Here is a 19333-nt window from a genome sequence, read left to right on the forward strand (position 1 = left end):
TGCTGAACCCCTCCCTTTGAATCACAGGATTGTGAGCACCAGTGGTGCTGGATTTCCACCCTCAGCTTTCTGTCCTTTAGAGTGGTTTATGTTGAGGAATATTTCACTGAACATCCTGTCCAAGAAAACCTTTGCTCCTTCCCTCAGTGACATGGAGGTGTTGCTCTTTGGTGCCAGTTCCTCTGGAGTTCACAACAGTGGTGATTGCTCAGACTCTCCTTTACCATCCATTCCTCCTTCAAGATGAATAAAAATGATGTTCATGAATGCTGCCAACAAATGAGACCAGTTCCTGAGCTGCTTATATGTCTGCTCTCTCTCATCTCTAACAGCATGCAGAAAAATAAATCTATAATCTTATCAGGAGTCTTGGAAATCCTTTGTCAGTCCTTAGTCATAACAAATAAGAAACCAGATGAGCTTTCCCTGGTAGTTTGTCCACCCTCCTGGATCCCTGCTTTCCTGCAGCCCACAGGAAAGGATTTTGAGGCGAGAAGTATTCAAAATCTTCTTGTTTGTTGCTTGTTTTTTTTACTCATGATTTGAAACCAATGGGCTTTGAAAGTGCATTGTTTTTCACATGAAGTTTTTTCCTGACTGATGGTTGTTCAGACCTGGTAGTTTGTCCTTTAGAAGTTCTTCTGTGCTTAACAAAAGCACTGGATATTGGTACAAGCCAGAAGCATCCTTCTCACCTTTCACCTGGCTGTAGTCTGCAGCTTGGCAGGGCTGGTGTCCCACAGAGGAATGGGACAGAATGAGGTGGCACATCTGGCTTGGAAATAGAGATGGTGGTGCCTCACCTGTATCACAGCCCAGTTGTTGATGTGCAGTAACAGTGGTGGTGGTGGTTCTCAGCAGCATTTTGTTTACCTCTGTAATGGCTGGTTTGGTGTTTCTTTGGTGTTTTATTGGGTGATGATTGTATACAAAACACGTATTTGCTGTTAAGAATTAAGGTTTTGGTTCTTTCTGGCAACTTCACTAAGGAAGAGAATGAAAGTGAGTTTTCTTAACTACATCTTTCAGTTCTTGTGGCAGATTCTTTCCCTGAGTTCTCTTAATTAGATTTTTTTGCTTTATCCTTCCTTTCTTCAGATGAAAAGGAATATCAGATGAGACCTCATGTGCTTTTGGTACTGACAGTTATGCAAGTAGCATTTGTTTCCTAATTTCTGTGTTGCAGTAGTTGTAGTGCTGAGTCTCAAACCTTGAAACTTTTGCCTGAGTCTACAGGTAACAGCAGAGGGAGCCTTTGGTTAGGGAAAAGAAAACAAAACCAGTTAAATGAAATGTAAAAAATCCGCAAAACCTTTGTTGTGTTGTCTCTGTAAGACACTTGTCAGTCTGTGCAGTAGTCAATCATCTGTTCTTACCAGCAAGAACAGTCCAAAGTCTATCTGAGAGTAGACTTTGGAGTCTTTTCATTTAAGAGGAGCAAGACTTAATCTGTACACAAAATGTGCTTTCAGGGTCTTTAAAATCTCACAAAGAAGCAGGAAAGGGTGGGTGGGAACCAGTGTGGTTTTGTACTGGAGCAGAGGAGTTACCTGGTGTGCTAAAAACCACTGTTGCACCTACTTGCAGTGTTGGACCGGACATCCCTGTTTCCCTGTTTTACCCAACAAACTGTTTTTTTCAAGCTCCAAATGTTTCTGTTAACAGCTTCTGTGTGAACTCAATTTATCCTGGTTTATTTCTTCATCAGGTCATTTGGGGTAGTTTTGTGGGAGCTGCTCACAGGAGAGATTCCCTACAAGGACGTGGACTCTTCAGCCATCATTTGGGGAGTGGGCAGTAACAGCCTCCACCTTCCTGTCCCTTCCACCTGCCCAGATGGCTTCAAAATCCTCATGAAGCAAACCTGGTAAGAGCCTGAACCCCACACAGCACAGACCTGGGGCTGGCTCCCAACAAAACCCATGAAAGTCAGGGTGGGAGCATGGAGCCCAGAGCAGAGGGCTCTGAGATACCCTCACACTTGTCCTGAGAGCAATGAGTTTTAACATTCTGGATTCTGCTTCCCTGTGGCAGCAGGCCTGGATGTCAGGACATCTTCAGGAGCCTTCACAGAGGGTGTTGCTTTGCTGTAGCAAAGTGGGGTATAAAAGGTGGCTCTGTGGGAAGACAAAAGGAGCTGGAAGGAAAGTAGGGGTAAAATTCCTTGAGGCCACATCCAGAGTGAAGGGATCTGATTTTTTCACTCAGAAAACCCCTTGTGAGCAATTGACTTTTGGACTGGACAAAGAGAAATGTGAGCTTTCCTCCTGGAACACAGATTTTTCCAGGTTCAGATATGGAAAATGCTTTCAGTTTCCTCCATGTACCAGATTAGAGTTGAAATTATTTGTCTTGGGTTTCACATTGATGTAATTGTAATTATCTTTGTAATTGTAAAAATTGTAATTGTAAAAATCTTTGTAATTACATCTTACATAGTGTAAGGGTCTTCCAGCATTTTCCCACTCCATGGGTTTTACCAGCCATTGTCCCCATGGCACAAAGGGGACAACAGGCCAGAGCATGTGTGGATCTCTCCCAGTGGCTGTTCACCCTGAGCTGCAGCAGTGGGGCTGTGGCAGCTTGTGCAGCTCGGTACAACAGAGTACCTACAAACACTTGTATCCCCACCTAGTGGAAGGAGGTGGTTGGTGGGCAGAGGAGGCTCAAGAAGCTGCTCTTGCCCTGTGCAAGGTGGATTCAGTCCTGAAACTCAAATGCTGGTGCTTTTTCTCAAAAATCCAAACTTTTTGTACTTTTCTGTGATCTTTCACTCTGTAGTCTCATTTTCTGGTCTTAAACATTCGCACCTCTTTTGTTTCTTCAGAATGGTTCATCACAAACCACCTCTAGCATAATTAAATTATATTCAGCAAAAGAGAAGACCAGAAAAGCTCCTTTGCTCTAACCTGTCAGCTGCTTGGGTCAGAGAGTAGGATCTAGTGAGACCCTTTCAGAAGGTCAGGAGAGGCTGGCAGTGCCCATCCCTCACTCCAGAAGGGCAGGAGAGGCTGGCAGTGCCCATCCCTCACCCCAGAAAGGCAGGAGAGGCTGGCAGTGCCCATCCCTCATCCCAGAAGGTCAGGAGAGGCTGGCAGTGCCCATCCCTCATCCCAGAAGGGCAGGAGAGGCTGGCAGTGCCCATCCCTCATCCCAGAAGGTCAGGAGAGGCTGGCAGTGCCCATCCCACCTCACCCTGGCTGTTTCTGTTTTGTTTCAGGCAGAGCAAGCCCCGGAACCGTCCGTCCTTCCGGCAGACACTGATGCACCTCGACATCGCCTCTGCTGATGTGCTGGCTACTCCTCAGGAAACCTACTTCAAATCCCAGGTAACTGGGGAAAGGCTGTAGCCTGTGAGTGCTGGAATTAGCTCCAAGCATCTGATTCTGGAGGGTGCACTGAGTAGAGAAAGTCTGGATCCATGATTTCAGTTTTAATCTTGGGAGGAGCAACCTGATGGGTGTTTGGAAATCTTTTATCTGAACTTTCCCATGCTGAGACTTCTGCTGCAGGAACCAGGGCTTCAAGGGGCAAATAGAGTATCACTCTAGACAGGCATCATCATGGGGCTTTCAAAATCATGAAACTTTCTAATTATTTTCACTGCCAGAAGTAAAGAAAATGTTGTCTTAGTATAAACAGAACTCTAGGAATTAAAAAAAATATTTCTTAGAAAATGCAGGTATGTTGTAAATTCTCTGTTTGAAGCACAAAATTGTAAATACCATTTGAAAATGTTGGCACTAAATGCGCTGCGGTGTTGTTACCCAAAATGATTCAGCTAACAAAAATACATTCTCAACCCAAAGCTGTAATTTTCTGCAGACACAAACAACATTGCCCAAGAGTTTTTTGTGGTGCACCTACAGATCCCAATTCTTTGTAAATAGCTAGAAGTAAATTGCTTTCCTAGGCTGAATGGAGAGAAGAAGTGAAGAAACATTTTGAGAAAATTAAAAGTGAAGGAACTTGTATCCACCGGCTGGATGAAGAATTGATTCGCCGTCGGAGAGAAGAGCTGAGGTCTGTTCACAGTCTGTTGTGTGTACTGTTTGCTTTTCCTATCCAGCCTTCCCTTCCTAGCTAAATGAGCCCTCAGCTGGTCCTCACAGGGCCTCCTGCTCCAGCCCCTGACTCTTTTTATTCTCCTCTTGTACTGAGGTTCCCAAAACAGGACCCAGTATTCCTGGTGGTATAAATTTGGGCAGCCTAAATTCCTTGTGAACCTGGAAACCAACATTCCCATGGGCCTGGCCTAGGCCATGAGCACTGCTCAGCTCATGGGAGCTGGAGAGAAGCAGTGGGAGCTGTTGCTTTCTTGGGCAGTCTCAACAGTTTGCTGCAGACTAGGTGGCAAAGGCTTGTGTGTTTCCCAGGAAATATTTCTGCCTGAGAATTGGTGTTTGTGATAACAGCACTGAAGCAGAGACATCCATCTCAGTGGGAAATCCATCCTGAGGTTGGCTGTGAGCTTTCTCTGCCCTGATACTTTCTTTGGGTTAGTTATTACAGAGAAGTGAACATACTTCATATAAACAGCCCACTGAAATGCATTTTGATTATACCAGCTTAAAAATGAAAGCAGAGGGTTTATTTAAAGAAGGGAAATTGTATCCTGTGATAAAAATTTGTAAATAGAGTAGACAGAGAAACACAAAACTCTGAGAAGCAGTTCTGTGTCAAACCTGAGGAGCCAAAGGGGCCCTTGGCCAGGGAATTTGATGCAGTGCTTGTTCAGTGTTCCCTGTCCCCAGGGAGCTTGGGCTGGCCACGTCTTTCAGCTGTACTGGAGCTGTGTGGACACCCTGCTGTTAATGAAATCCAGACACATGACTTCTTTCCTGTTCCTGTAGAGGCTGGCTTAGCCCCTTCTCTGTGCAAACAGGCTGATCAGGGTTTGGCCAGAGGGCTCTTGGGTGAGTGTGATGCATTTGCAGCTCTTCTAGGGAGAAGTGTTGCCACACTTTCAAGGCTGTTAAACACTTTCTAAACCATACCATGATTTATTGCTGTGTCAGGCTCTTAATCAGTCATCATTCACTGTTAGCTGTATCTGGGATTCAGTGCAGTACAGCTGGCAAATTTGACTTTTAAAAGGCCTTTTCCTAAAGCACCTGTACTTTTTCTCATTCTCTTCTCTTGGTCCATGGAAGTCAGGCTGGACTAAAGCCTTTTGTGCCTTTCAGACATGCGCTGGATATCCGTGAGCACTACGAGAGGAAGCTGGAGCGAGCCAATAACCTGTACATGGAGCTCAGTGCTATCATGCTGCAGCTGGAGGTGCGGGAGAAGGAGCTCATCAAGTACGTGTCTGGGCATGGTGATGTGAGCAGTCTGCACACAGCACAGCACAAACAGCACTTCATTTCTAAACTGGATTGCAGATTTAGTGTCCCCTGACTAAACACAAAGGTTAGGGAATTGCTGGTGAGCAGGGAGAGGTCCCTTAGGAGTGAATTCCTGCAGACCACTGTCAGTGGTTACTGACTTGGAGAAAGGCACCTTCCCATTTGGGGCTGGCATCCTTTGGCCCATGCATGAAGGGAATGGCAGTGCTGCTCCTGGACTGTGTGCCAGGGCCTTGTGCCTGCTGCCTAATTTAAAAGGAGTTTAGAAGTGTCTGTGTGCTTTCCCAGCAGAGCAATCAGGCATGCAGCATGTTCCCTGCAGAGCTAGTTCCTGTCCAGGGGGAGCAGCAAGTGGGGAGAGACACAACTGATGTGGTTTTCTTTTTTTTTTTTTTCTTTCCCTGATGTTTCAGGAGGGAACAAGCAGTGGAAAAGAAATACCCTGGGACTTACAAACGCCACCCAGTCAGACCAATCATCCACCCCAATACAGTGGAGAAGTTGATGAAGAGGAAAGGGGTCTCCCATAAACCAGGCAGCCAGACCAAACGGTGAGAAGTAACAACCCAGTCCTGTGCCAGAGCCAGTGGTAGATCCCCACTGGGCAGTTCCTTCCCTTTGAGCCTCATGAAATGCAGGGTGGGACAAAGGGGTTTCACACTTAAGCCTGGTCTGATCCTCAGACCATAATTGTTTAATTATCTTAAGGTGAAAGGGATGAATCCTGCCATCCCTGCCACCTGGGCAGCTCTCTGGAACCACGGAATCACAGGATGTGTTGGTTGAATGAATGAATTGTTGGTCCATGTGATTTTTGAACAGATGATGGTGCTTGGACAGGAGATATCTCTTGTGTTTTCTTAAATTCTTAACTGTCCAAGTTCATCCTTGACTTGGATGGGAATAAGCAGGGCAAGGGATTGTAGAAATCAGGCAGGCCTCAGGAAGGATGGATTCATTGTTGAGGAATTAATTTGGGATTTGAGATTTGGGAATTCATGCTGTCCTTTAAGTTATTTCTCTTCTACATGACTTTTAGATAGGGAGATTTTTTTTTTTTTCTAAAAGAGTTGTCTTAGTCTTTACTTTTTTGGGGATTTCCAGGAGTTAGTCCTGATTACAAGTGAATAATCACTTCTGAATTAATATCCCCACATGGCTTTTAGATGAGCAGCCTGATCACCACCATTGTACATGCACAGAGTGAGAGCCATGCTCTACCCCAAGGTCCTGAGAGGGAGCTATTTTGGGAGAGAACATCAAAATAAGAGCGGAAAAGGAGAGTGTGTGACAGCTGTTGGAAAAAACAGCAAGACAAGAGTGTCGAGCAGGATGGGCTGAATGGAGAGGATGTTGAGTGGAGAGAATCACAGGGACCAAAATGCAAGAGTCAAACAGCTGAAGGGGAGGGCAGCCTGCAGATTTTAGGAAGCAGAGAGTGCTTTCGGCTCCAGCTGCTTCTTCATCCTGGCTCTGGGCCGGTGTCACTTCTTTCTTTGTGGCTTGACATGTAACTTCTTCTCCTTGTCTCCCAGGCCAGATCTACTGAAGTCAGAGGGCATACCCAGCACAGAAGCACCATCCAATGGCTCCCCAGTCTCAGGAAGTCCCAAGATGTCAACCTTGAGTGGCAAAAGCCGGTACCGCAGCAAGCCCCGGCACCGCCGGGGGAACAGCAAAGGCAGCTACAATGAATTTGCAGGGATCTTGAAAAACCAGCCAGCGCAGGATGATGCCCCCCAGCCCGGCCCTCCCCACCCTCCCCACGCCCCCGCGGTGCCGCAGCAGCCCGGGCACAGTCCCCACGGGCAGCACTCGCGGCTGCACGCCCACGGGCAGGACATCGCCACCTGCGCCAACAACCTGCGCTACTTCGGCCCCGCGGGCGCGCGGCCGGGACAGCAGGGACAGCACGGCCGAGCGCTGGGAGTGCTGCCAGGCGGATCCCTACGACCCCTGCCTGCAGTGCAGGGATGAGGACAGTGGCCAGGCACAGATGGCGTCTGTGGAACCGGGCGGGAGCCGCCCCCAGTCCCCCGCGTCCCTCTACGAGAGCGCGCAGTTCATGGAGAAGCTGGAGGAGCAGGGCACGGCAGTGTCTGCTCTGGGCACTCCCCAGCACTTGGCTTCCTCAGGGCTGCCCTGCAAAGCAAGATCCCTCCAAAAGGTGAGGATGGAGCACTGGGGTTTGAAGACGTGGTTTTGGTAGGGCCTGGTTCTGTTACGTGCAGTTTCGCCAATTGATTTGAGTTGCAGCTTTTTCTATTGAGTTTTTGATGTTGAAACAGTCTCAAAATGCTTTCAAGCCTTTCTCCAAAGGAAGGGATAAATGCATTCTTTAAATTGTTCTGTAATATCATGTGAGAGTTGCTTTGAGAATCTGTGATGCTGCTGTGTCTCAGGGCAAAGATTCAACATTTGCCATGGTCTTGAGGACATCCCTTTTGCTGCACCTGCCAGAAATTGTCCCCCTACACTGAAAGTTATAGTTCTGTATTTTGTGAAGATTTTGCAAGAGTAAAAAGGAGGTTATGACACAGTTGTACAGAAGCAGCTCTTTGTTCCTCCTGCTTCCATCCAGGTGGTGAGAGAAATACAAACCAGTCTGAGTTCAAAGAGAAGGAAAACTGAGCCTGGCTGGAAGAGTCAAGGAAAATAGTGTAATTATCAAACCAAGGGTGTGGTTTGGCCCCAGCATGATGGAACTAGGACCTTGTAAGACGAGCGGATGGGATGAGATAAAGGCTTAATCTGAATGAGGGGCTGACAGGTTGGATAGGCTAGAAGAAGGCTGTAAAGAAACAACAGTGTGGGGGTAGATTTGGATGGGAGAAGGAGAATAAAAGGCTCTGTGCTCGCTGAGTATGAAACAAATTCCAGGTTCTCCTAGCTGGGGAAACCCATTGGCAAAGGCTGTGTCATCCTCCATCCTGCTTTATTGATGGGCTGTGGTAGAGCCAAGAGTGCCAAATCAGCTCCATAATTAATGTGGGTTTCCATGTGATACTCATTACTTGATTTGCTTCAGTGAGAATCTGGAACATTCTGTACTCCATACCTGCTGAAATACTCCAGTGTATTTCCCAGTCAGTCACTCCAGATTTGGGAATAGCAGCCTTGAGACTGTCTGAAACAGCCTCCTAGTTGTTGGCAATGTCTGAGTCAGTGTTCCTGACACACAGGCTGTTTTCTGGTCTAGATTCTTGCAGCCTGTAGATTTTTGCACTGTTTTCCAGTGATTTAGTCCTGAAGGACCAAGGGGTCAGCTATGTTTGGACTTCCCCAAATATGACACCCTTTTTGTCCTTGTTTTTTGCCAGAGTGGGGATGAGTCGTCAGAAGAGGAGGAGGGCGAAGTTGACAGCGAAGTGGAGTTTCCTCGTAGACAAAGGTAAAAGGTGAATTCACTCTAATCTCTCTTTGGTGGGACAAAACTGAGGAGAACTCTCAAAACACCTGCACACCAGCACTGAAAGTGGTGAAGGTGCTGGCAAAAGAGCAGAATCCCATTCAGTGTGTCCCATCCACCCTCAGCTGATCCCTCATGTCCACTCACTGTTCCAGCCCATCCTGAGCTGTTCTCTCTGGCCCAGCTTTCCTGCTGGCTTTCCTGCAGGCTGTTTGCAGCATGACTTGATCACACTTGGTAATGTTATTCTGCCTCTGTAAATGAGCTGCTGCATCTGTTTCACCAGGATCAGACTTAGTGCATGTGGGAACCCTTTGTGGGCTACTCCCAGTGTTGTTTATAAAATGTTGTGGCAGTGGGTAAGACTCCAGCCCAGCAGCTTTGTAGCTGAATTCAGATAAGATTGCAGAGCTGAATGACAACAGCAGATCAAATTTGATGGTGTTGCCTGTAAAATAAGACTTAGGAGGAGTGTTCCTACATAAGCCTGGGGAACAGCAGGATTTACAGTACTGTGCTCAGGGAAGACATCATGGACTTGGTGCTGCAGTTTCATGAAAGCAGCTGATTCAAGTGCAGGAGTGATCCAGTAGGCAAGCAGGCTTAAGGTTTGATTCAAAGGAGCAGAGAAGAAAATAAAATCTTGTCTCCTGTTGTGAGCATTCACAGCACACCTGAAGCTTAAATCCTAATGCTCCCTTCATTGCCCCAGCGCAAAGGCCACAGTAAAGTTTGGAAAGGTACTGAGAAGTGTGACAGGAGTGGTTAGGGATGGTTTCTGTAGAAGAGGAGATTAAACTCATGTGAAATGTTTCTCTAGCAGGAGGAAAGGCAACACCGGAGGTGCATGAAATTGTAATTTATGTGGAGAAAATAGACAAGGAATGATTCTTCACATTCATGTTAGGGGCAGCCAGTGAAGCAAACACAGTAAAATGAACAAAAGGAAGCGCTTTTTCCATCCAGAACATTTTCAGATGTGCAGCTCATTGTCAAGGTGTGCTGTGGAAATCAGAGCATGAAGAGCCGTAAATGCAAAATTTGTGGAGTATGGATCCATCAGTGACTGTTAGCATTGTCATCTGGGTTTGAGCTTCTGCTAGGAACTCAGATCTGCTGAATGGTACAGGCCAGGAAGAGATGCCAGGAGAAAGCAGGCTCTGTCTGCATTCCCTGTTCTCATACTTCTCTCAGATTATTCCTTCCTGCCTGGGGTTGAAGGCAGAATGCTGGGCTGGATGAGTTATGTGACTCATACAGTTCCTGTGGGATGTTGTTTCCTCTGTGATTTACTAACTTGGAAGATTAGGAGGACAAGTTGCCCGTTCCATGTGATGCCCAGTTGTGGGTCTCCTGGCATGTTCCCTCAACTGATGTGCCGTCCCATTGCTGTTGAATCCTGGCACAAGGCCATTTCCACAGTCAAGTAACTGTGAGCTTATTTCTTGAGTGGATGGTCCTAAATCCTGCCTGGCTTTTGGGATGGCTGCCAGGTGATGCAGCAATTCCCAGGTGAGTTAGCTTGAACTCACAGAGTCACTGGATTGGAAGAGACCTTTAAGATCATCAAGTCCAACTCATGCCCTGACACCTCAACTAAACCATGGTACTGAGTGCCACACCCAGTATTTTTTTAAATCCATCCAGTGATGGTGACTCCACCACCTCCCCAGGCAGACAATTCCAGTACTTTATCATGCTTTCCATTAAATACTTTTGCCTAACATCCAACTTAAATTTCCCAGTTGACCAGTACCCCCAGGTCCCTTTCTGCCTGGGCACTGTCCAGCCACACCGTCCCCGGCCTGTAGCATTGCAGGGGGTTATTGCAGTCAAAATGCAGGACTGGGCACTTGGATTTATTAAACTTCATCTTACTGGACTCTGCCCACCCATCCAACCATTCCAGGTCTCCCTGCAGAGCCCTCCTACCTTCCAACAGATCCACACAGGATCCCAGCTTAGTGTCGTCTGCAAATTTACTCATGAAAGACTCAAAACCCTCATCCATGCCATCAATAAAAATATTAAACAGAACTCCACAGTACAGCCTAGCACTTTAGGAAAATGCACTATCCAAGAAAAATATGCTGCAAGGCAGATCAGCTAACATGGACATATCAGACAGGATAGAAGAGATGAATTTAAAGATGCAGGTCTTGAACTATATCATTCAGAAGGGGTAGAATTCTGCAGCTCCAGGATGTGGAAGGCACTCCACAAGACTTGGTGTAGCAGAGCAGTGAACACAGCACCCAGGAAGTTCCCTATGACTGCCATCCAAGGTGAGCACTGAACTTCTCCCTGTTTGCAGACCCCACCGCTGCATCAGTAGCTGCCAGTCCTACTCGACCTTCAGCTCTGAGAACTTCTCTGTGTCGGATGGAGAGGAGGGGAACACAAGTGACCACTCGAACAGCCCGGATGAGCTGGCCAACAAGCTGGAGGATGAGCTGGCTGAAAAGCTGGAGGACATGTTGTCCCAGACTCCAGAGATCCCCATTGAAATCTCCACGCAGTCGGATGGGCTTTCGGACAAAGAGTGTGCTGTGCGGAGGGTCAAGACTCAGATGTCTCTGGGCAAACTTTGTGCAGATGAACACAGCTGTGAGGTGAGTTGGTTATCCCCTCATCCTTCCACTCAGTGGAAAAAAACTGCATAAATGTTATGGAAAGGAATCCAGGGACCAGAAAGTTGGAACACTGCCTAGAAAATGCTGTGGTAGGTGTACTGTGGCAAAGCAAGTGCTGCAATACCCAATCTTCCTCCTGCTTGGCAGAAGAGTGGGTGGGGGAAAGTAGCACAAACAAAGCTGAACATAATGTGCTGGTCAAGATGAGTGTGATCTTGGGAGCCCATCAGATTTGCAGTTGCATTATGTGGGATAAAAATACGTAATGAAATGGAGTGGATATAAACTGCCTCAGACGTATCCATCGGCAGCCTTGCTGACAAAGCTGGGATGACTTTCTTCCTTTCTCTGCCTTTCAAGTGTTTGGGAGGGGTAGGGCAGAGCATTCTGCGTGATCTCCTCATAACCCTGTGTTTGGGAGTGCTGTGACCAGGTATTTCTGTGCTGTCCCCTCTGTTAGGGGAGACAAGTGACCTTTGGTGGGGCAGTTGTGTGCAGTTGTGTGCTGTGCCCTCTTGCATGTGTGCCACTCTCCTCCTCTGCAGGTGGTGACCTTTACCGGGCTGCTGTGACAGGCTGGGATGTGTGGGTGATGTGCAGTACAGGAATGGTGCTCAAGTCTCCCCCTTTCCTTTTGTCTTGCAGAACCCACCACAGTTTGGAGAATCAGACTGTGACTCTTCTGAAGGGGAGTGTTCTGATGCCACGGTCAGGACCAATAAGCCCTGCAGCTCTGCTACTTGGTAATACAGATCTCCCCCAAAGCTTCCTGGTACTGGCATTTTGATTTCCCTGAGATTCCACTTCATTGCCCTTCATCACACTTTACAGGAAGAGAAGATGCTTCTCCTTCCCACCCCAGGAGTGATTTGCAATAACCCGAATCTCTGGAAAATGTCCAAATGAAATTAATTCTCTTTGAGCATTTCAATCAAGAATGGCAGGGATGTATTTTATTGAATAATCTAGTTACTGTAACATGGATATTTATTTTTTTGACATTTTAACACTTTTTACTGTAAAGAGTGGATTGTATTTATAGACACACAGACTTGTTGCAAAAAAAAAAGTTCAGAAAGCAAGCACACTACAGAGAAACATCCTGGGAGTCCTGCCTGGACAGCTTTGTGTACAGACGCGGGGGATTCTCTTGCTGCTTGCACAGGGGACCAGGCCTCATGGCCCTGAAGATTGAAGAACAGATCAAGAAAACTAAACCACTCAGTCTTAAAATGAGGAAAAGCAGAAAAAGACCTGACTGTAGGGGTCACCTGTGAACAAAGTGTTTTCAGTATAACCAGCTGGGTCATTTTTAATCAGAAGGTGGACATGTTCCTGGAGAAAACTGGTACTGAGGTGCTAACAACCAGGGTCTTCTGAGTCGATACATCCCCAGGAATGTAATGATGGGTTTTATTTTAAGGATTTTTAGTTTCTTTTTTTAATCAGCATTTTGTTGTGAGATCCTGCAAATGTATTCTAACCTCGTCCTCTTGAGAATTGGTATCAGAGCACTTCTTACCACCGTCCTTGCTTTACTCTGGGAGTGTCAACCTCCAGCTGAGCAGGGAAACCTCTCTCAGATGCAGTGTGCCATTTCCCAGTTTACTTCCTCCTCTTACCTCCTGTCTGTTTCAGTCAGTCAAAGAAATCAATCAACTCAGTGTTGGCCAAGCCAGGACTTGCAAAGCATGGAAAGCACATTCCGCAGAGCCCGAGCACTTCTGGGGAGGACGCTGGAGACGCCTGGAGTGGACTGGGAGAAGCAGCCTCTCACCTACAGCAGCATCGAGAACCAGCAGAGGGCTGTGTGTTGAGGGGGAAGACTGGGAATCGCTGGCCTGGCTAAGAGCATCAGCCCTGCCCTGTCTCCTTATTCACTGTACATTCGTGGAAGCATTAGCAGCTGCCTGCCCTTCATGGCAGGCCTTGTGCAGGGAATCCTGACATGGCTGTGGCACCGCTGCGTCTCGGGTGTGCCCCGAGGCCTCTGTTTCTTCCTCCAAGCTGAAACTCTGCAGGTGCAAGTGAGGATAGTACTGGTATGTGACAGGCCGAGGCATTGGCAGATGAGAAAAATTTGTTTTCTGATAGAACTCATAGTGCCTTCCCTTCAAACACTACTCTTCTAAAACGATATTGAAAGAGAACAAAATGATAGAGCACGTTCCCCTCCCCTTCCTTAGTTGATGTCCCCCTGCAAGAGCTCTCCCTCTGCCCTTCCCAGTGTGCTGGCATGGCCAGCCAGAGGTGAACGGCAGGAATGGACCATGGACAGGTACTTCTGTTGCTTTGTTTGTTTACATTTTATGTTAAAATATTGGTTTGAACTTAACTGTGGTAATTTATAGCCTCATGGCAAAGTGAAGGAAAATGTCTTATACAGAGAGCAGTATTGTATGAGTTAAATTATCCCATATTTTTAAATTTTTGTAGCTGGACTACAGACAGATCTTAAGTTATGATGTTATTTTATTATTTATTATAATTTCTGTAGATCAGAAGGTTGGCTTCACCGCTAGCACAATTGTAATCTCTGTGTGTGATGTTACCTTCTCCCTGCTCGCCAGAGGGGTGGGAGCAGAGCTGGGCTCAGTGGCTGTCAGGAGTTGCTGCCTCTCGTGATTTCCATGGATGCTGTTACTTCAGGGCAGAGAACAGAGAGGGGTGGATGGCTGCAGTCAGGTTCCTCGTGGGCAGAGCTGCAGTTTGCTCCTGTTGCTGATGGTTGGCAGCCACTGAACTGGTGGGAATGTGGGAAGGGTGGTCAGGAAGTGAGGCGCTTTTGAATTGATCACAAAGTGAATAACTGTGACAAGAGTTCCCTGGCCAGAGCATCCAAAACGATGTCAGGGAGGAGGACACTTGCCCTGGGCAGTGGGTCCATGTAGTGGATCACCAGGGCAGGACCAAACAGGCTTCTGGAGGGGGAGTGACTTGCTCACCCTGCTCTGGGCAGAGGCAGAACCATGTGAGGAGTGAAGCTCTTTCCTGGCTCCTTCCCTCTCTCTTCCCACCCTCTGTTTCTCCTCCCCAATGTTCTTTGTCTCTCAGCCAGTGGCAGGAGGAGCCAGCAGGGCCAGAGATGGCTTTGCTGTTGTGGTCTGAGAGGGGGTTTGGTGGTGCAGATGGTTACTCAGGAGGCTGGAGGCCAAGGTGTGGGAATTTAGCAGGAGAGAACTGTGTGCATGTAACACCTTGTGGTGTAAAGAGAGTTGGAGAACTGCCATGAGGTGTCCCCATCAGAGGATGGCAAGTCCTGTGCCCCTGGATAGACTCTGCTCAGACCTGGCAGGCTCTGGGAGACCCATGGGCAGCACTGGTATCCTCGGGCAGTCCCACAAACAGCCCCAAAGCAGAGCTGCCTCCAGCTCAGGCCTGTCACTGTCCCCAGGGCCTCTGGCCTGTGGTGATGCAGTCCCTGAGGGATTTGGACACCTGTGGTCTCTTCGTAGGCTCCACCATGGGATGAAGCTCCAGTGGGCTCGCAGAGCTTTGGTGTTTGGGATTTTGAGACCCTTCTGGGCCAGCTGTCCTGGATGCAGCTGATCCCTCCCCATCCTTGCCTGGGCAAGCAGATCTGCCCCCTCCAGCCTGCCACATTTAGCCCTATTCTCACACCCCTGGGTCATTGCACTGTTCCAGTCCAGTGTCGCTGCTCCTCCTGCTGCTCCTGCCCCTGCATCCCTCTGGGAATGCCACTAGGGCAGCCCCTTCCCCTGCCCATGGAGGTGTCACCCCAGCCTCCCCTGCACACCTCCCATGGCCTCGCTGTGTGGGCAGAGCTGGCTCAGCACCCCTACATTCCTGGGGTGGTTGCTGTTAGTTCTGGGGAGGTTGTGTAGGATTTTCCTTAGTGACACCTCCCTGGGATTGCACAGACACAGTCCCCACACCGCTGTATGGGCACCTCTGCTGCGGTTCCTTGCACTTGCTCTCCTGGCAGGGTCTGGGCTGAGAGGTGCAGGTGAGCCTGCTTACTCCTTGTAGTAACAGCGCATTCCAGGGCCGGAGTAAACTGTGGGTTTCCTTTCCAGCATCCCGAGTACCCTGATCCTGTTCTCGTGGCTGCTGACAGCTCCTGAACACTAGCCTAGATTTTCTCCCAGAGCTGAATGTTGCCCTCCCCACTGTCGTGTTAAGTACCCATTTCATCTTGGCCCTGTCCAGTAGTGTTCATCCCCTCCTCCCTGCTCTGTGGATTCCTGAGACAAACTTGATTTTTTTTTTGTATTGACCAGTGTACAGTGATGGAAACAAGAATGACTATCAAAGCAAACAATGCATGGAATAAAAAGCCAGTGTACTTCAATGCTGCAGGCTGGTTTGGTGATCTGGGAGTGGGTTCTCATGGACTTTGGGATGATGTCATGAAGCTCTGGGGTGTCCCATCTGCCCCTTTCCATACCAGGAAGGTTACTTTATCCTCCAAGTGGATCTCCTGATGGAGAGCAAATACCTAAACCCCAAGAGCTGAGTATCATCCCAGGCCAGGCTGGATGGGGCTTAAAGCAACCTGGGATAGTGGAAGTGGCCCTGCCCATGACAGGGGGTGAAACAGGATGGGCATTAGGATCCCTTCCAACCCCAACCATTCTGGGATCCTAAGTTCTCCACAGCTGGGACAGAGCCCACCTCTTTATTTGGAATCCTCCTAGTTATAGAGGAGCAAATGTGTGGGTTTCAAGGTGCTTTTCAAGGACAAATCTCTGCCAGTCAGGCACATCCATTCCTTTCTTTTCCCCTTTATTCTCTATGGGGAATAGCAGCCACTGGCAGACCAGAGAAGCTGTCTCAAGTGTTTTGACATGACTGATTTAGACAGCTGAAATCCTGAGCATTTTGCTGCAGAATGTGCTGGTTTAACATGGGAATCAAAGAAGAATCTTCTACAACTGCACCCTGAAACACCATTATTTTTTCAACTTGGTGCTTGTACAGCTGCACAGGAGCACATGGCTCATCATTTCAGGCCAAAAATTCTAAATCTGTCTGCAGTTGGAGGGAGCAGAGCCTGCCTACTGCCCGCAGGGTTGTGCTTGGCCAGTGATCCACATCTGGGTTCTGGTTTGCCTGACCCAGAGGATGCCAGTATTCCTTTTATTCCCCACAGCCTCAGGCCCACAGGAGACTGATTTAAATGAAACAGGCAAATTAACTGAGTGTTCACAAAACCCCTGTATCTCTCTCTCCGTGCAGATACATGCACAGATAAACATTCATTAAAAATAAGAACGGACACCTCCTCTGAGATGAGAAGGATGATTAAAAATTGCCACTGTCCTTGGTGGCACAGAGCATGCAGAATATAACCCCTGGGAAGAGAGTCCTGCAGCTTTTACCCCAAAACTGGGGCACCTAAGCCATCACAAGCTCTTTCTGCCATTTAGTGTCTGAGCTTGCTTGTCACCATCCAGCTTCAGGTGTTTCTTGCTGTATCTCTTGATGAGGGTCCCTGGAATCAACGCTGCCACAGCCATGGCCAGCAGCTTGAGCAGTGTGTCCCAGGAGAAGATGGCATCCAGAGAGGTGATTTGGGACAGAATGGCCCCTGTCTGCACACAGATGAAATTGTATGGTGTAAGGCCTGAAGGAATCAGAGCAGAAAAAAGCTGTTAGTTCCCCTCTAGAGAGAATTAGCTAAATATGCCCAAAGCCAGACACAGACATCACAGAATTGTTAGCGTTGGAAGGACCTCTAGAGATCATCCAGTCCAATTCCCCTTGCTAAGGAAGAGTTACCCAGAGCAGGTGACACAGGAATGTGTCCAGGGGAATTTGGAACATTTTCAGAGAAGGAGACCCCACACCCTCCCTCGGCAGGGGCACTGTTCCAGTGCACTGCCACCTTCCATGGAAAGTTCTTCCTCATGTTGAGGTGGAACTCAGTGTTTTAATGTACAGCCATTACACAGACACTGGGGTTTATGCTTGTAACAGAAAGAACGAGGTGTAAAGCAAAATTTGCAGCATTGGTGACACCTACAGAATGCTCAAGGGCAGCACAGAGGAAACAGACCAAGGGTCAGAGTCCCAGCTCTGCCCTCCCTGGCTCAGTGATACCAAGAGCAGCAGTGTCACACTGTCCCCTCAGGCTGTGTCCCCAGGCCTTACCAATGAGAACGGAGAGAAAGAACTGGGACATGGGGATGTTTAAAATGGGAGCCGAGAGGTTCAGAAACCAGTTTGGTGTCATGGGGAACAGCCTCAGGAACAACAAGAAGAAAAATAGGCAGCTCCTGTTCTCTTCTACCTGCCAAAAGAAATGTTTCATTTCATTCCTAACAGCAGTAACATTCAAATGGCCATGATACTCGAGTGAATTTTTCTTCTAACATGCCACAGTGTACCATCAGTTCAGAACTCAGGGAAAGCAGCAATATTGTGTCTGTATGGAGCCTAGTGGTGAGCCAGCCATCTCCAAAGAAGGGGTGGAAATGGGATCTCACCCATTTCCAGGAAGTGAAGAGCAGAACACCTCCAGTGTACAACACAGCATGGGATGGATGGAGGCAGTTCTGGAGCACAGGGGCTTCCCAAATCCTCCTTTGTTTCATATCTGCTTTTCCTTAGGATCCAGGATTTTCCTGGCAGCCCCTCTGCCAACAGGTTTGCTCCAAGAGAGCAGCCAGCCTCTAGACTGTGCCCTCAGCAGGCCTGGTGCATCCCCTGCACACACTGGCTTTCACTGTCACCCCAAGAGCAGCCTGGCCCAGGGCCACTGTGGGTGTGAGCAGAACTGCCAGCTCTTACCTTCCCTTGCAGCAGAGCCACCTTCTCAGGGAAGAAGTGCACTATGAGCTGCTTGCCAAAAGCTGCAGAGAGCAGGTAGCAGAGGGTGGCTCCCACAGACGTGAGCACTGAGCACAGCACCAGCCCCATCCATGGTCCAAAGAGTGCTCCAGCCAGGACATTCTGTGGGGACAACATGGGGTGAGGCCTGGGGGACACAGTGTGTCACAGAACCACAGAACTGTTGGGGTTGGAAAGGGCCTCTGGAAATTATCCAGTCCAAATGCCCTGCCAAGGCAGGGTCACCCAGAGCAGGTGACACAGGAACAGGTGGGTTTGGGATGTCTCCAGAGAAGACTTTGCCCTCCCTTGGACAGCTGTTCACAGTGCTCTCCCACCCTCCATGGGAGGAAGTTCTTCCTCATATTGAGGTGAAACTTCTTGTGTTTTAGTTTATGGCCATTGCTCCTTGTGCTGTTGCTGGGCACCATTGAACAGAGTCTAGCACCATCCTGACATCCCTTGGAGATATTTATAGGCATTAAAGAGATCCCCTCTCAGTATTCTCCAGACTAACCATCTCTCATTAGAGAGATGCTCCAGCTGCACCTCTTTGTGGCCTCCACTGGACCCTCTTCTTGTCTTTTCCTGAGGAGCCCGGATCTGGACCTGGCACTCCAGCTGTGCCTCCCAGGGCTGAGCAGAGGGGCAGGATCACTCCCTGACCTGCTGCTAACACTCTTCCTGGATCCCACTGCCCTTCCTGGCCCTCAGGGCACATCATCCACCAACACTCCCCGATCCTTCCCAGCAGAGCTGCTCCCCAGCAGGTCAGCCCCGACCCGTACTGGTCCTAAGGGTTACTCCTGCACTGGTGCGGGCCCGCTCGGTCCCTGCGGCTCCTCCTGTCCCATCCCCTTACAGAGTCCCCGGCCCCTCGCCCCGCGCCGCCCGCCCCGTACCAGGAGGCTGGAGCCGGGAATGGCGAAACTCTGCTTGTACAGGTACGCGCCGCAGAACAGGGCCAGCGCCGCGCCCCGGTGCTGTCGCTCGTAGTCCCGCAGCGCCTCGGCCAGATCCCGCAGCTCCTCCAGGTCCGCCGGGAACCGCAGCGCCCTGCGAGGGGAGAGACGCACGGGCAGCGCCGGGGCAAGGGAGGGACACACGGGCAGCGCCGGCCGCCCACACCCACCTGCGCGTCTGCCCCGCGC

The 19333-nt window shown here is 48.9% G+C and overlaps 2 protein-coding genes across 2 annotated transcripts in view; one reads left to right on the plus strand and one right to left on the minus strand.

The window, feature by feature from the left end:
- The window catches only part of MAP3K13 (mitogen-activated protein kinase kinase kinase 13), a 63397-nt gene extending 47695 nt beyond the window's left edge, over positions 1–15702 (plus strand). Inside the window, 10 exon segments of the mRNA XM_031060305.1 lie at positions 1709–1867; positions 3221–3329; positions 3914–4023; positions 5187–5303; positions 5762–5899; positions 6884–7234; positions 7236–7515; positions 8669–8739; positions 11072–11369; positions 12036–15702. Coding sequence (XP_030916165.1) covers positions 1709–1867; positions 3221–3329; positions 3914–4023; positions 5187–5303; positions 5762–5899; positions 6884–7234; positions 7236–7515; positions 8669–8739; positions 11072–11369; positions 12036–12137 — 1735 coding nt within the window. The 3' untranslated portion in view covers positions 12138–15702.
- Positions 15703–16476: 774 nt separating this feature from the next.
- TMEM41A (transmembrane protein 41A) lies at positions 16477–19327 on the minus strand. The gene is made up of 5 exons (XM_005425036.2): positions 19315–19327; positions 19085–19238; positions 18144–18305; positions 17505–17643; positions 16477–16977 (listed from the first exon to the last, which is right to left on the minus strand). The coding sequence occupies exons 3-5, from the start codon at positions 18270–18272 to the stop codon at positions 16757–16759; spliced, it is 489 nt and encodes a 162-aa protein (XP_005425093.1). The 5' UTR covers positions 18273–18305; positions 19085–19238; positions 19315–19327; the 3' UTR covers positions 16477–16756.
- Positions 19328–19333: the final 6 nt, after the last annotated feature.

This window comes from Geospiza fortis, unplaced genomic scaffold (assembly GCF_000277835.1).
Source record: "Geospiza fortis unplaced genomic scaffold, GeoFor_1.0 scaffold118, whole genome shotgun sequence".
NCBI lineage: Eukaryota > Metazoa > Chordata > Aves > Passeriformes > Thraupidae > Geospiza > Geospiza fortis.

Coding starts and splice junctions, on each gene's coding strand:
- TMEM41A (XM_005425036.2), bottom strand. CDS start 18,272: ATGGGGCTGGTGCTGTGCTCAGTGCTCACGTCTGTGGGAGCCACCCTC. Junction 17,644..18,143: donor TGGCTCTGCTGCAAGGGAAG/GTAAGAGCTGGC, acceptor TTCTTTTGGCAG/GTAGAAGAGAACAGGAGCTG. Junction 16,978..17,504: donor CTTTCTCTCCGTTCTCATTG/GTAAGGCCTGGG, acceptor TGATTCCTTCAG/GCCTTACACCATACAATTTC.